The following is a 15,358-nucleotide window of genomic DNA, read 5'->3' as shown; positions in this document are numbered from 1 at the left end:
AATTACGCACACAACACGAAAACAAAAGTTAGCGTATTCCAGTGGTCCTGAATTTTGATGTCTCCATCGGATTGATCCAAGCAATAAAAATGTGATTCAGCATTTAAAAATGAGACTGAGCTTCTTCACTGTAGTTATGCTTACGTTAGAATTCAAGCGATTGAACTGACACCTATGTGAACCTAGCAAAAACCACGGCTACGACAATCTGCTCTTTTGCTAAGGAAACTTCTTTAAAAGTTTACGATTCTTTAGAAACTCAGACCCAAGCTGCACAGGTATAACTTGAGGGACCAACAGCTGACCTTTCCAGAAACCATAGCAGTAGTCTAAGTATATTTGAAGCTGGGGAGCATATACTATCTCACATACATGTCAGTAACTTCCTGCTAAAACTGCACTAATAGTTTCCTCTGTTAATGACTTATAAAAAAAAAAAAATCTAGCAAGTACTACAGTTCAGCATTTGAAAGACTTCTATGTCTATTTGTACACGGATGCCTGGGCTGAGACATACATTTGGGTACTGGAAAATGCACAAGGCTTAAAATGTAGTTTTATGTGAAACCACTTAGAAGAACTCAGTTACCAAACAACTAAAAATACACAATGGATAAATAGGAATTTATTAAAACTGCTGTCTTTAACAATATAAAAATTAAATATTAAGGCATCTTTTACTCCCATCTAGGTATATGCAGCAAAGAGAAATGGTTTAAATGGGAACCAGCACTTTTATTCAAATATTTTCCAAAGTATTTTTTTTCCTTTCTCTGATTCCACATATTATTGAAAGCTCTCAGGATCAAACATCATTACCCAAATCAGAAATATTAACAGATATATATTTCTTAAAAAGCAGTTCACCCTTGAAAAATGGACTTAGAAAGAATATTACATATAAAGTTCAAATACTAGTATTTAAATCTCTCTGAAGCAATTTATGCTTCAGTAATTAAAAGAAAGAAGGAACAAAGACTTAAAGACGAGAAGCCTATTAATAGGGATCATACTGTGAACACATTGTTCATTCATATTCTCCATTGGGATAAGAATTTGAAAAGAGCTTAAAACTCCTTTAAGAAATATCATATCCACTGGAATAAGATCACATAAATTGACATTGATTATTTATAATTCCTTGCATTTGTCCATTTATAATTGGTTCCATAAAGTATTATACTAAACAGTAACATTTTCACCTTTTATTAAGGCAAGTTTGTGAAAATAATTTAATACAACCAGATTCCTTTACTTTCAACTTGAAACATTTTTTTTTTACATAAGAAACATACAAAACAATTGTTTTATAAAAAGCCACCTCAATACCAGAAAAGAGTAATGAAAGATTTTGAACCCCGTTTACTTATTAAAGGATGCTCTTCCCTCGTCTCAGATTCCAAGGGCTATTCATCATCTTTAGAGCCAGTTTTGCTCAACTTCACCACATCAACCCCGTTCCATCCTCGAGGAAGTTCTCCTTTGTGATCTGTTTTATCTGCCAGTTTACGTTTCTGGGCTTTTGAAAGTTGTTCCTTTTTATCTTTTTTCTTACTTGATGGGGCTGTGCTAGGAGTTTCAACTGAGATGATATTGCTTATGGATGTAGCAGAATGAACGGGATGATGGTTCTCCATGAACTGCTCCTTATTGTCCTTGGCGTATTCAAACAGCGTGTAGGTCATGGCCGTCCCGAGGTGGACTTCCACCGCCTCCTGTAAGTTGGCTAGTATGCTCTGTTTTACGTCTGACGATATGGTGTTATTAAAAAAGGCATTCATGGATCTGATGGGAGGGGTCTGCGGATAGGTTTCTGTCCAGGAAATCTCTATGAGGAAGGCTTTGGGATCTCCATTTTCACCTATCCTGTATTGAAATGAAACTGGACTTAATTCCCAGAAACTTTCATCTCCTTCATAAATAGAGCGTAATGCCTCCAGTTCCATCTTCTGGTCCTCGTTGGCACCCATCGCCCCGGTCACGGGGCGCACGGCGTTTAGCAACAAAGAAAAGGAAGCAAGGGCCGTGGCCCCGACGCCGGGGCCGCTCCCTCTCCGGCGCACTGGGCTGCTGAGACACACGCTTCGCGCGGTAGAAGAGTCGTGCGCCCCAGATGCCCGGGCTGAGCAGAGCCGTGGGGCCGCGGGCCAGGGACCGGGAGGCCGCGGCCGCCGGGGAGCCGGGGCACTCGGAGGAGTATAGCAAGGTCTTATTGTACAGCACAGGGAACTATGTTCAATATCCTGTGATAAGCCATAATGGAAAAGAATATGTGTGTGTGTGTGTGTGTGTATATATATCTCACTGAGTCACTGTGCTGTACAGTGGAAATCAAGCACAACATTGTAAGTCAACTGTAGTTTAATAGAAACAAACAAATCCATACCTCATCTTTTAGGCCAGCACACCAATTCTGCAAGTTATTTTCAAGGTGCCACACCTTTAAAATGCCATTCTACCTTTACATCAGAACTGCAGCTTCTTTTGCAAAACAGAGCCCATGGACATTTGCCCACTGTTGTACCATTTTCAATGTAAAGTGAAACTCTGAGTGTAAGGCATGCATTCTCAACAGGAGAAATATTGCTCTCATGGGAGTAAAAATTAGTTCTTGATGGGCATAACAATGTTCTTCTTATATATAAAGCATCAGTTCAGTTCAGTTCAGTCGCTCAGTTGTGTCCGACTTTTTGCGACCCCATGATCCGCAGCACGCCAGGCCTCGCTGTCCATCACCAACTCCCAGAGCCTACCCAAACTCATGTCCATTGAGTCAGTGATGCCATCCAACCATCTCATCCTCTGTCATCCCCTTCTCCTCCCACCTTCAATCTTTCCCAGCATCAGAGTCTTTTCAAATGAGTCAGCTCTTTGCATCAGGTGGCCAAAGGATTGGAGTTTCAGCTTCAACATCAGTCCTTCCAATGAACACCCAGGACTGATCTCTTTTAGGATGGACTGGTTGGATCTCCTTGCAGTCCAAGGGACTCTCAAGAGTCTTCTCCAACACCACAATTCAAAAGCATCGATTTTTCTGCGCTCAGCTTTCTTTATTGTCCAACTCTCACATGCAGGGAGCCGGCCTGAATGTACAGGCCCCTTACGGCTCTAAGAGAGATCAAAAGGTCTCTCTTTGTCCTGCCACCCCTTCTTGTTAAAGTATAGACTGGCATTTGTCTCCTTCAGGGAAAAAACACACCGGTGACCTTTTTGCCTGTTTTTCTGGTGCTGATAAGCTCATCATGCCTGAAACCTGTTTTCCATCTAATATTCTATTGATGAAACCTGTTTTCCATCTAATATTCTATTTGATGAAGCCTGTTTTCTATCTAATGTTCTAATGATCTTAATCGTGTTGGGCGCTAGGGTAATTAACGCTTTGCTGATCTTGAGTGTGGGAATTTAAAACATCTGTAGCTCTGCACGTATGCAAACCCTCAGTCTATTCTTAGTAACTCCTGTTAGCGTATATATAGGCGTGGTATTCTTCAATAAAGTTGGCGGAGTCAGATGCAAGCGGACTCCGTCCCTCTCAACCCCATCTTTCTCTTTCTGAGTCTTCTTTCTGAGTCTTCTTTTTCCTAGGTACTCTGGTAATTGCGTTCTTGACCAGTTCGTTTGCCGGCAGGCTCCGGCACTCACATCCACACATGATTACTGTAAAAACCATAGCCTTGACTAGATGGACCTTTGTTGGCAAAGTAATGTCTCTGCTTTTTAATATGCTGTCTAGTTTGGTCATAACTTTCTTTCCAAGGAGTAAGTGTCTTTTAATTTCATGGCTGCAGTCACCATCTGCAGTGATTTTAGCTATACATTAAGCACATAATCAGGATATCTGTGGTATTAACATTTTATGGGTGTAGCAACTAGGAGAAAAACGTTTCAAGTGACTCTTTAGGGGAGTGGTAATGAAAAATTTTATAAACATGGTCCAAGGTGATGTTATGTGGAATTTCATAATGATACTCATATATTGTTAGCCCTTGGATGGTGTTACTGGCCAAGATACTGCTGGCAAAAAAAAAAAAAAGGATAATCTCTTCTTGGAATCAATTCCACTAGAGATAACTCTCTAGACTGTTCATCAAGGTCTGGATTTTAAAACCAGAGACTAGATCCAGGAGTTTACACAAGAGGTGAGCCCAGAGAACACACCAGTAAAATAAGAAGTGAAAAAGGGAAGAAAGGAAGAGAATAAACAGTGTGTTATCAAGCCGGAGGCCACAATGGGAACTGGGCTGAACCCCACTGGGGAGTCTAGGAAATAGCACAGAACACGTATCTCGGAGTTACTCCACCCAAGGGGTGAGGAAGCTGGGTATTTCTATTAGTTTGCTAAAACTGCTGTCATGAAATGCCATCAGTTGAGTGGCTCAAATAAGAAAAATGTATTGTGGAGGCCAGCTGTGGTGGCCGGAAGGCAGGAATCAAGGTTGGTTCCTTCTGAGGGCTGTGAAGGAAGGAGGTGTTCTGGGTCTCTCTCCTTGTCTTGTAGATGTGAGTCTCTGTGTCCAAATGCCCCCATTTTATAAGGATACCAATTGTATTGGGTGAGGGCCCACCCTTATGGCCTCATTTTAACTTCGTAACCTCTGTAAAGATGCTATCTTCAAAAAAGGTCACATTCTGAATTATCAGGGGTTAGGATTTCAATCCTCCCCAGTAATCCTAGGTAATTGATGCAAAAGTTAGGTAATTGATGAACTGTGGTGTTGGAGAAGACTCTTGAGAGTCCCTTGGACTACAAGGAGATCCAGCCAGTTCATCCTAAAGGAAATTGGTCCTGAATATTCATTGGAAGGACTGATACTGGAACTGAAGCTTCAATACTCTGGCTACCTCATGTGGAGACCTGACTCATTGGGAAAGACTCTGATTCTGGGAAAGGTTGAAGGCAGGAGGAGAAGGGGATGACAGAGGATGAGATGGTTGGGTGGTGCCACTGACTTGATGGATATAAGTTTGGGCAAGCTCTGAGAGTTGGTGATGGACAGGGAAGCCTGGCGTGCTTGGGGTTGCTAAGAGTTGGACATGACTGAACTGAACTGAGGATTTCAACATATGAATTTTTGAGGATATAATTCAATCCTTAACTGTATTTATGTGCCTATATATATATATGTCCCTGGTTGAGGGTTGTCTTTGGTTTAGGAAAATGTGTTATTTCTCTGGCACTTTCAGCCTGTCATACCTGTGGCTGAAGGAATGTTTGAGGCAAAGAGGTGACAGCAGTTGGAATTTGGGTCTGCATACTCAGAAATGTTAAGTGCCAAGGGAGTTTGAGTGGGACACCTGGAGTGTCTGATACTTTATAGGTGCAAGTTAACTGTTTCTATGACTTATTTAACCTATTCTTAGTGGGGAAGATTATGAGAGGTTGTGTGCTAAGTCACTTCAGTCATGTCTGACTCTTTGTGACCCCCATGAACTGTAGCCCGCCAAGCTCCCCTGTCCATGGGATTCTCCAGGCAAGAATACTGGAGTGGGTTGCCATGCCCCTCCACAGGGTGTCTTCTTGACCTAGGGATCGAACCTGTGTCTCTTAGGTCTCCTGCATTGGTAGGTGGATTCTTTACCTCTAGTGCCACGTGGGAAGCCCTATGAGAAGGTAAATAATAGAAAAAAAGATAAGTTTTATATTTTCCTTCTTGTGGAAGCAGAAGTCTGTTCACAGAAAAGATCTCATCTATAGAAGAGTCTTTTTAAAAAATGTGGCTGGATATTTTTGGTACTTATTTGCACTGCCAGCCAACTGTCTCAAAAAACTGAAATAATTTAGAAGTGACATGATTTCGTTATAACTAAAAATGCATTTAGTAATCATGAATGATGAAATAATTAATGCCATGTACAGAGTGACATACAGGAAGTAATTACTCATTTTCAAAAGAATGACTTCTCTGAAATCTTGTCAGATGAGGGTTCACCAATGGAGGATTACCACCAGATGGTAATGGAAACTCTGGAATCTAATCTTATAAGGGATTTTTTTCCCCTTTGGTTCTCTGAGGCATTTTATTTGTATGCATTACATCCCTAGAAAAAGAATCCAAGGATTTTCTCTCCTGTGTGTTTTCTTCTTGCTTCTTCATGGGTCCATGGTGCCAGCTGAGCTTGTCAGTACAATGAAACCAAACTGACAAGATGTGAGCTGACAGTTTTCTAGATCTTTGAGTTGCACATTAAATATGGGGCTGATCACTTCACACTTATTTAGCCTGCATGTGAGGTTAACAACAATTTTCCCAACCCTGTGCTCATCAATGATTTCAAATTCGCCAGTATAACTATGCTTCATCACCACATTTAGAAACCTCATGATGACTTTGGAGCATGGCCTAATAAACACTTGGCATTTGCCTCTTTTTTCAGCATTGTTGATACTCGAGATTATCAGCCAGGACATTCATGCGCATCATTATGGTGGCACGGACAGGATGGAGGAAAGAGCTAATTTTGTAAGGGATTTTTAAGAAAGATTTACCCAAGGGTTTTCCATGAATTCAGAAGCTTTCACTTAACCCTGTTACTGCAAAAATTGTTCCAGATGCTGGCTGACTTAGGAATTGTGGTTTAAGTTTTTAAATACCTTAATATACATAAATTATACTCTTTTACAATCCATAGGGTTGCAAAGAGTAGTATAGGACTGAAGCAACTTAGCAAGCATGCATGTCTTCTTTGGAAAAACGTCTGTTTAGATCTTTGGCCCATTTTTTTGTTTTGACTGAAAACAATAGAAATTTATTCTTTCACAGTTCTGAATGCTGTATTCTAGCATTACCCTGGTGGCTCAGCGGTAAGGAACCCATCTGCCAACTCATGAGATGTAGGCTTGATCCCTGGGCCAGGAAGATTCCTTGGAGAAGGAAATGGCAATCCACTCCAATATTCTTGCCTGGGAAATTCCATGGACAGTGGAGCCTGATGGTCTACAATCCATGGGGTCACAAAGAGTTGGACCCAGCAACTGAGTACATACAGAATGTTGGATTGGGGCTACCCTACTTCAGTATAACCTCATCATAATTAATTACGTCTGCAATTATTCTGTTTCCAAATAAGGTCACATTCTAAGGTACTAGGGGTTAGGTCTTTGATGTATTTCTTTTTCTGAGGTTGAGGGTAGGAAACACAATCCAGTCCATGAGAGAGGATGAGAAATGATCCAACTTCATCAAATAATTAATGTTGTTTGGCCCATTTTTTGATTGGGTTTTTTTTTAAACTTTTTATTCTGTATTGTGTATAGATGATTAACAATGTTGTGGTAGTTTCAGGTAAACGGTGAAGGGACTCAGGCATACATATACATATATCCATTCTTGGGTGTGTCAACTACAAATTGGCACTTACGAAGAGCATTGCCAATGACTGAACAACGGCATTTGCCATCTGCCTCTGCAGAGGTTGAACCCTGTGCTACTGCAGCTGTTGACCTTCAAAACCCTCTTGAAGGAGTTCAGGGTGGAGTGAGGCACTCTGTGCTCCAGGAAATCTGGTGGGACAGGTCTTTAGATAGTTGGAGGTTTTTAGGAACAGATTTTATGAGTTCAATCCTTGCATCTCCTCATATCTAGAAAAGCACTAAATCCCTTCATGGAGGAATCATCCTCATGACTAGCAGAAAACCTTTTGCAAAATGAGTGCTTAATGGTATCGAATTCTGCCTTCACCAAAACCTTAGATATTGCCATTCCTCTCACTGCCGCTTTGGAGCAGTCTCTCAGAGCTATCTGAGATGCCGCCTCCTGAGCTGCAGTTTTCATTTTGCCCCAAGTAAAGCTTAACTCAGAACTCTCCAGTTGTGCATCTTTTTTTAGTCCACAGGTGCAATCTCAAAAATGACTGAATGATCTTGGGCCATTTCCACGGCAAACCATTCAACACCACAGTGATCCAAGTCTATGCCCCAATCACTAATGCCAAAGAAGCTGAAGTTGAATGGTTCTGTGATGTCCCACAAGACCTTCCAGAACTAACACAAAAATAAGATGTCCGTTTCATCATAAGGGACTGGAATGCAAAGGTAGGAAGTCAAGAGATAGTGTCAACTACAAATTGGCACTTACCAAGAGCATTGCCAATGACTGAACAACAAAGGCATTTGCCATCTGCCTCTAGGGAGACTGAACTCCATGCTGCTATAGCTTTGGCCTTCAACAAACCCTGAAGGAGTTCAGGGTGGAATGAGGCACTCTGTGCTCCAGGGAATCTGGTGGGACAGGTCTTCAGATAGTTGGATGTTTTTAGGAACAGATTTATGATCTCAATCCTTGCAACTCCTCCTATCTAGAGAAGCCCTAAATCTCTTCATGGTGATATCAGATCCTCATGAAAATGAAGGCTCAGTCTGACTCTTTGCAATTCCATGGATTATACAGTCCATGGAATTCTCCAGGCCAGAACACTGGAGTGGGTAGCTGTTCCCTTCCCCAGGGGATCTTCCCAACCCAGGGATCGAACCCAGATCTCCCTCATTGCAGGCGGATTCTTTACCAGCTGAGCCACAGGGAAGCCCTCATATCCTCATGACTAACAAAAAAACGTTTTGTAAAATGAGTGCTTAATGGTATTGAACTCCCCCTTCACCAAAACCTTATATGTTGACCTTCCCCCACTGCCGCTTTGGAGCAGTCTCTTGGAGCTATCTGAGATGCTGCCTCCTAGACTGCAGTCCTCATTTTGCCCCAATTAAAACTCAACTCATAACTCTCAAGTTGTGCATCTCTTTTAGTTGACACCTGAAATAATGCAAGTTTGGCCTTGGAGTAGAAAATGAAGCAGGGCAAAAGCTGAAAGGGTTTTGCAAAGAGAACACACTGGTCAGAGCAAACATCTTCTTCCAACAACACAAGTGATGATCTACACACGGACATCACCAGGTGATCAATACTAAAATCAGGTAGATTATGTTATTTGCAGCCAAAGATGGAGAAGTTCTGTACAATCAGCAAAAAAAGACCTGGAACCGTCTGTGACTCAGATCATGAACTCTTTATTGCAAGGGTCATACTTATATTGAATAAAGTAGGGAAAGCCCTAGGCCTTTCAAGTATGACATAAATCAAATCCCTAATGATTACACAGTGGAGGTGACAAATAGATCTAAGGGATTATATCTAGTAGACAGAGTGCCTGAAGAACTATGGACAGAGGTTTATAACGTTGCACCGGAGGTGGTGAACAAAACCATACCAAGAAAAAAGAAATTCAAGAAGGCAAAGTGGTTGTCTGAGGAGGCCTTACAAATAGCTGAGAAAAGAAGAGAAGGGAAAGTCAAAGGAGAGGGAAAGACATATCCAACTGAATGCAGAGTTACAGATAATAACAAGTAAAGATAAGAAAGCCTTCTTAAGTAAACAATGCAAAAAAATAGAAGAAAATGATAGAATAGGAAAGACTAGTGATTTCTTCAAGAAAATTGGAGATACCAAGGGAATATTTCATGCAAAGATGGGCACAACAAAGGACAGAAATGGCAAGGATCTAACAGAAGCAGAAAAGATTAAGAAGAGGTGGCAAGAATGCACAAAAGAACTATGCAAAAATGGTCTTAATGACCCAAATAACCACAATGGTGTGATCACTCACCTAGAGCCAGACATCAAGTATGAAGTCAAGTGGGCCTTAGGAAGAATTACTATGAACAAATCTAGTGGAGGAGAAGGAATTCCAGCTGAGCTATTTCTAATCCTAAAAGATGATGCTGTTAAAGTGCTACACTCACTATGCCAGCAAATTTGAAAAACAGCAGTGGCCACAAAACTGGAAAAGGTCAGTTTTCATCCCAATCCCAAAGAAAGGCAATACCAAAGAATGTTCAAACTACTGTACAATTGTCCTCACTTCACATGCTAGCAAGGTAATGCTCAAAATGCTTCAAGCTAGATTTCAACAGTACGTGAACTGAGAACTTCCAGATGTTTAAGCTAGGTTTAGAAAAGGCACAGGAACCAGAGATCAAGTTGCCAACATCCATTGGGTCATAGAGGAAACAAGGGAATTGACTACCCTAAAGCCTTTGGAGAAGGGAATGGCAATCCACTCCAGTATTCTTGCCTGGAGAATTCCATGGACAGAGAAACCTGGCAGGCTACAGTCCATGGGGTTGCAAAGAGTTGGACATGACTGAGCAACTAACACAAAGTCTTTAACTGTGTGGATCACTGCAAACTGTGGAAAATTTAAAAAAAAAATGGGAACACTAGGCCATCTTACCTGTCTCCTGAGAAACTTGTATGCAGGTTAGAACCATACATGGAACAGCAGATTGTTTCAAAATTGGGAAATGAGTATGTCAAGGCTGTATATTGTCACCCTGCTTATTTAACTTATATGCAAAGTACATCATTAGACATGCTGGACTGGATGAATAACAAGCTGGAATCAAGATTGTCAGGAGAAATATCAACAACCTCAAATATGCATATGATATCACACTAATGGCAGAAAGTGAAGAGGAACTAAGAGCCTCTTGATGAGCATGAAAGAGGAGAGTGAAAAAGCTGGCTTAAAACTCAACATTCAGAAAACTAAGATCATGGCATCTGGTCCCATCACTTCATGGCAAATAGATGGGGAAACAATGGAAACAGTGACAGACTTTATTTTGGGGGATCCAAAATCACTGAAGATAGTGACTGCAGTCATGAAATTAAAAGACTCTTAATCCTTGGAAGAAAAACTATCAGAAACTAGACAGCATATTAAAAAGCAGAGACATCACTTTGCCGACAAAGGTATGCCTAGTCCAAGCTATAGTTTTTCCAGTAGTCATGTATGGATGTGAGAGTTGGACTATAAAGCAAGCTGAGCATCGAAGAACTGACACTTTTGAACTGTGGTGTTGGAGAAGACTTTGGACTTCTCCTTTGGACTGCAAGGAGATCCAACTAGTCCATCCTAAAGGAAATCACTCCTTTTTAAATAGTGAATAATTGGAAACAATTTACTGCCCTCAGTAGTTTGTTTAAATAATCTTATGGGATATTTAATTAATTAAGGGAAAATGAAGTTAGAGCTATCTGCCTTTATAAAGAACTATGTCCAATATTTACAAATTAAAAGAACACAGGCAATATATACACAGACGCTGAATACGGAAGTGTGTGATATTTGTACACGGGTAGGAAAAAAACCTGAAAGGATGCACAGTGAACTGTTAATAATGGCTAACTCTAGGGAGAGGAGTTTTAACTTTTTATCATGTGCACGTCTATGTCATTTGCAGATATATTTAAGAATATTAAATAGTATAAAAGTATTATAGACATATTTGATGGAAAGAAGCATTATATAAACCTTATAAGCAACAGTCAGCACTGTGACTATTATGAATAATCCAGTAGCTTTCAAATGAAATATTTATGATATTCATCTTGGCCCGATGTATGAGTATAGAGTATTGTAAACATGGAGAAAGTAAGCCTGGGCTTTTTATCTTAAAAGTCCACGTATACTGTACAACTGTATAAGTGCAAATCCTAGCTCCACCATTTACTGTCTGTGTGACTTTAGGCAAATAATTCAACCTGTCTGAGTTCTTGTCCCTCCTCTATAAAATAAGAACAATAAAATTATTGACCTTTTAGGGTTGTAATGAGAATCATATTAGTCATTATATGAAAAGTACTCAGAAAAATTCTTGTCCTATAGTAAGAGGTCAGGAAATGGTGACTATTACTGTCCAGAGGTCAGTAATAGCAACTCCTTCACTGCTAATTATCCAGTGATTAATTCTGCCTGCTGACTGTGAATTTTTTTAGAGTTTTTGTAGATAGAATTTATGTATAGAAAAGACACTTAAAAAAAAGAAAAGACACTTGTCATTATTTTTGAAATTAATCTTCTGATTTAATTATTTTAAAATTAATCTTCAATTTATCAAAGTTATACATATTTAAAAATTTCATTTTGGTAAAGGCATAGAAAAGGAGAACAGAAGAGTGGTTACCAGAGGGGAAGGGGCAGAAGGCTGGGAGGAAGCTGAAATGGGTTCAGTTCAGTTCAGTTCAGTTCAGTTGCTCAGTTGTGTCCAACTCTTTGTGACCCCATGGACTGCAGCACACCAGGCCTCCCTGTCCATCACCAACTCCTGAAGTTTACTCAAACTCATGTCCACTGAGTCACTGATGCCATCTAACAATCTCATCCCCTGTTGTCTCCTTCTCTTCCTGCCTTCAATCTTTCCCAGCATCAGGGTCTTTTCAAATAGGTCAGTTCTTCACATCAGGTGACCAAAGGATTGGACTTTCAGCTTCAGCATCAGTCCTTTTAATGAACTCCTTTAGGATGGACTGGTTGGATCTCCTTGCTGTTCAAGGGACTCTCAAGAGTCTTCTCCAACACCACAGTTCAAAAGCATCAATTCTTCAGCACTCAGCTTTCTTTATAGTCCAACTCTCACATCCATATATGACTACTGGAAAAACCATAGCTTTGACTAGACATACCTTTGTTGACAAAGTAATTCTCTGCTTTTTAACATGCTGTCTAGGTTGGTCATAACTTTTCTTCCAAGGAGCAAATGTCTTTTAATTTCATGGCTGCAGTCACCATCTTCAGTGATTTTGGAGCCCCCCAAAATAAAGTCTGTCACTGTTTCTCCTGTTTCTCCATCTATTTGCCATGAAGTGATGGGACCAGATGCCATGATCTTAGTCTTCTGAATGTTGAGTTTTAAGCCAACTTTTTCACTCTCCTCTTTCACTTTCATCAAGAGGCTCTTTAGTTCTTCTTCGCTTTCTGCCATAAGGGTGGTGTCATCTGCATATCTGAGGTTATTGATATTTCTCCTGGTAATCTTGATTCCAGCTTGTGCTTCATCCAGTCCAGCATTTCTCATGATGTACCCTGCATGTAAGTTAAATAAGCAGGGTGACAATATACAGCCTTGACGTACTCCTTTTCCTATTTGGAACCAGTCTGTTGTTCCATGTCCAGTTCCAACTGTTGCTTGACCTGCATACAGAAATGGGTAAGGGGGTCAATTTTATGGTTATAGATGGAAACAAATTTTTAGCGGTGAGCTCACTGTAGGGTATCCAGAAGTTGAAATATAATGTTGTACACATGAAACTTGTATAACATCATAAACCAATGTCACTTCAATAAAAAATAAATCTAAAAATTAAAAAAAAATGTATCTTTGGGACTTCCCTGGTGGATCAGTGGCTAAGACTGTGATCCCAATGCATGGGGCCAGGGTTTGATCTCTGCTCAGGGAACTAAGCTGCAACTAAGAGTTCCCATGCCACAACCAAAGATTTTGCATGCTGCAACTGAGATTTGACATAGCCAAATAGATAAATACTTTTTAAAAAATTTACTTTTTCTGAAATTTTCAAGTCATCTATATAAACCTCAACTTTCTATTTATAAAAATGTAATAAATTTGAATAGCCAGTCTCAAGGGGGAACTTTAACATTTGGTCAACTCAGATTCAATGGACCAAACTTTCTTAAACAACTGATCTCATTTATGACTTAAATTCCTTCAAATGTTTTAAACTGCAGTATTAGATGTAATATATTTAAATTTCTTCTTTTGTCCAAACTGAACAACAAACCTAACAACTTATACTATTTATTAATATATTAGTAATAATTACTGTAAATACTAAGGTCTAAAAATTTCAGTTTATAAAGTGTGCCTCCTTTTCCCCATAGGCTGTGATCTTCATTTATTTATTTCCCATAGGCTATGATTATTTCTTTATAACTTATCTGTCCATTGTGTCTACACCCCAACTACGCTATAAATCATGGAAAGTAGAGGTGGAACCAGTTCTGTTTTGCTAAGTACTGACTGGCACATGAAGAACTTTGAAGTTCAAATAGAATTTGAATCGGTAGAGGCCAGAGAGAGTATTCCAGATTGGAAAAAATACCAGCAAATTTAAAGACAGTAATGGTGGTATAAGGATTTTGTTCATATTTGCTAAGTCTTGCTCATGATAGTCTTATATGCACTTACATGCACACACACACTGAGGCAGGAGATAAACGGGCCCCAGGCTAGGCATTTATAACTGACCTCCTGTTTACATTTCTTGAGGGAAGAAAAAGATGGGCATCAGGTCAGACACCTACAACTAGTCTCCTGTTTGCATTCTCTGAAACAGGGGATATGTGGGTTCCAGGTTACATATTTACAAAGATCCTCCTAGGAGTTTTCTCTCCAAAATGGAAGTAGCAACTGAAACAGAGTAAAGAGCCAGGCTTCGTCTCCTGTGGACACCTTAAGACAACACTCATGGCAGGAACAGAGAAGGGCTGAACCGTGTCTGAGTAAAGGATTATGAGGTCATACACTTCCCATCCTTGAGGCAAGGGAGACATTACACATGTGCACAAAGTCTCCTTGGGGGTCAAAAAGAAAGGGGCACCACCTCATAATATATGATACTTATATGTGATCCCACAGGCCTCTGGGCTGGAATCCATCTTAGAAAAAAGTTGTGCACACATGTTGGGGAAGGTCCCAGGTTAGATCAGGTGTGGAAAAAGAGAACAGAGAGTTGGTTAAAGATAAACAAAGACCCAGAAAAACTGTCCTATATAAATGACTTAAATGCTTCTTTAAGGCACTTCTCATCAGGGTAGGACGGGTGTGCATCTCTGCCTTGCTTCTGTCTTAACTAAACAAATGGTTTCTCTGTGCGCTCTCCCTGTGTGCTATGTCTCTAACAATACGTTCTGTACTTGCATTCACAGTTTTTGCTTCTGTGAGAAATGCATTTTTCAATGGGGGCAAAGATCCAGGGAAAATGGCTCCTAGTCTCTAGCCCTTGCTGGGCTGGTGGCTAGGATTCCTGGTGTTCATCCAAGTTACCCAGGTTCAATTCCTGTGCAAGGAATTAAGATCTTGTTTCATGATGCTAAATCACTGCTGCCTCTCCAAGATCAGTACCAGTAAATCTTTTCACCTCACTTTGGGACTTGAACACATGTGCTGGGACTCAAACCCAGCCAAAACCCTGCATGGGACTAGAACCCACAGTCTTTAAATTAGAATCCCTCACCTGATGTCTGGGCTTTTCTGGTGGCTCAGATGGTGAGGAATCCACCTGCAATGTGGGCGACCTGGGTTTGATCCCTGGGTTGGGAAGATCCCCTGGAAGAGGGCATGGCAACCCACTCCAGTATTCTTGCCCAGAGAATCCCCATGGACAGAGGAGCCTGATGGGCTACAGTCCATGGGCTGTGAAGAGTCAGACACAACTGAGTGACTGAGCAACTAAATAACACCTAGTGTCTGAACTTACTGAGGCTCAGGTTCTTTGTGTCTCAGTGCAGAAGGGATTTAGAGAGAGGCAGACTGATAGGCAAGAAGTAGGTTTATTAATATAGG

At 40.5% G+C, this 15,358-nt stretch overlaps 1 protein-coding gene and 1 long non-coding RNA gene across 2 annotated transcripts; one reads left to right on the top strand and one right to left on the bottom strand.

The window, feature by feature from the left end:
- Nucleotides 1–1,190: 1,190 nt before the first annotated feature.
- On the bottom strand, nucleotides 1,191–2,182 carry LOC122425808 (RWD domain-containing protein 4-like). The gene has a single exon (XM_043444441.1). The coding sequence runs from the start codon at nucleotides 1,968–1,970 to the stop codon at nucleotides 1,407–1,409; it is 564 nt and encodes a 187-aa protein (XP_043300376.1). The 5' UTR covers nucleotides 1,971–2,182; the 3' UTR covers nucleotides 1,191–1,406.
- A 603-nt stretch (nucleotides 2,183–2,785) lies between these two features.
- On the top strand, nucleotides 2,786–8,341 carry LOC122425577. The gene is made up of 4 exons (XR_006264913.1): nucleotides 2,786–2,804; nucleotides 5,380–5,382; nucleotides 7,532–7,554; nucleotides 8,243–8,341. It is a non-coding gene; the product is annotated as an uncharacterized LOC122425577 (long non-coding RNA).
- Nucleotides 8,342–15,358: the final 7,017 nt, after the last annotated feature.

Source organism: Cervus canadensis, chromosome 23 (assembly GCF_019320065.1).
Source record: "Cervus canadensis isolate Bull #8, Minnesota chromosome 23, ASM1932006v1, whole genome shotgun sequence".
Lineage (NCBI taxonomy): Eukaryota > Metazoa > Chordata > Mammalia > Artiodactyla > Cervidae > Cervus > Cervus canadensis.
Note: the sequence above shows the minus strand (reverse complement) of the source record. Positions and strands in the feature narration are given on the sequence as shown.

What these genes read in the sequence shown, in the direction of transcription:
- LOC122425808 (XM_043444441.1), bottom strand. Translation starts at nt 1,970, where the DNA reads ATGGGTGCCAACGAGGACCAGAAGATGGAACTGGAGGCATTACGCTCT.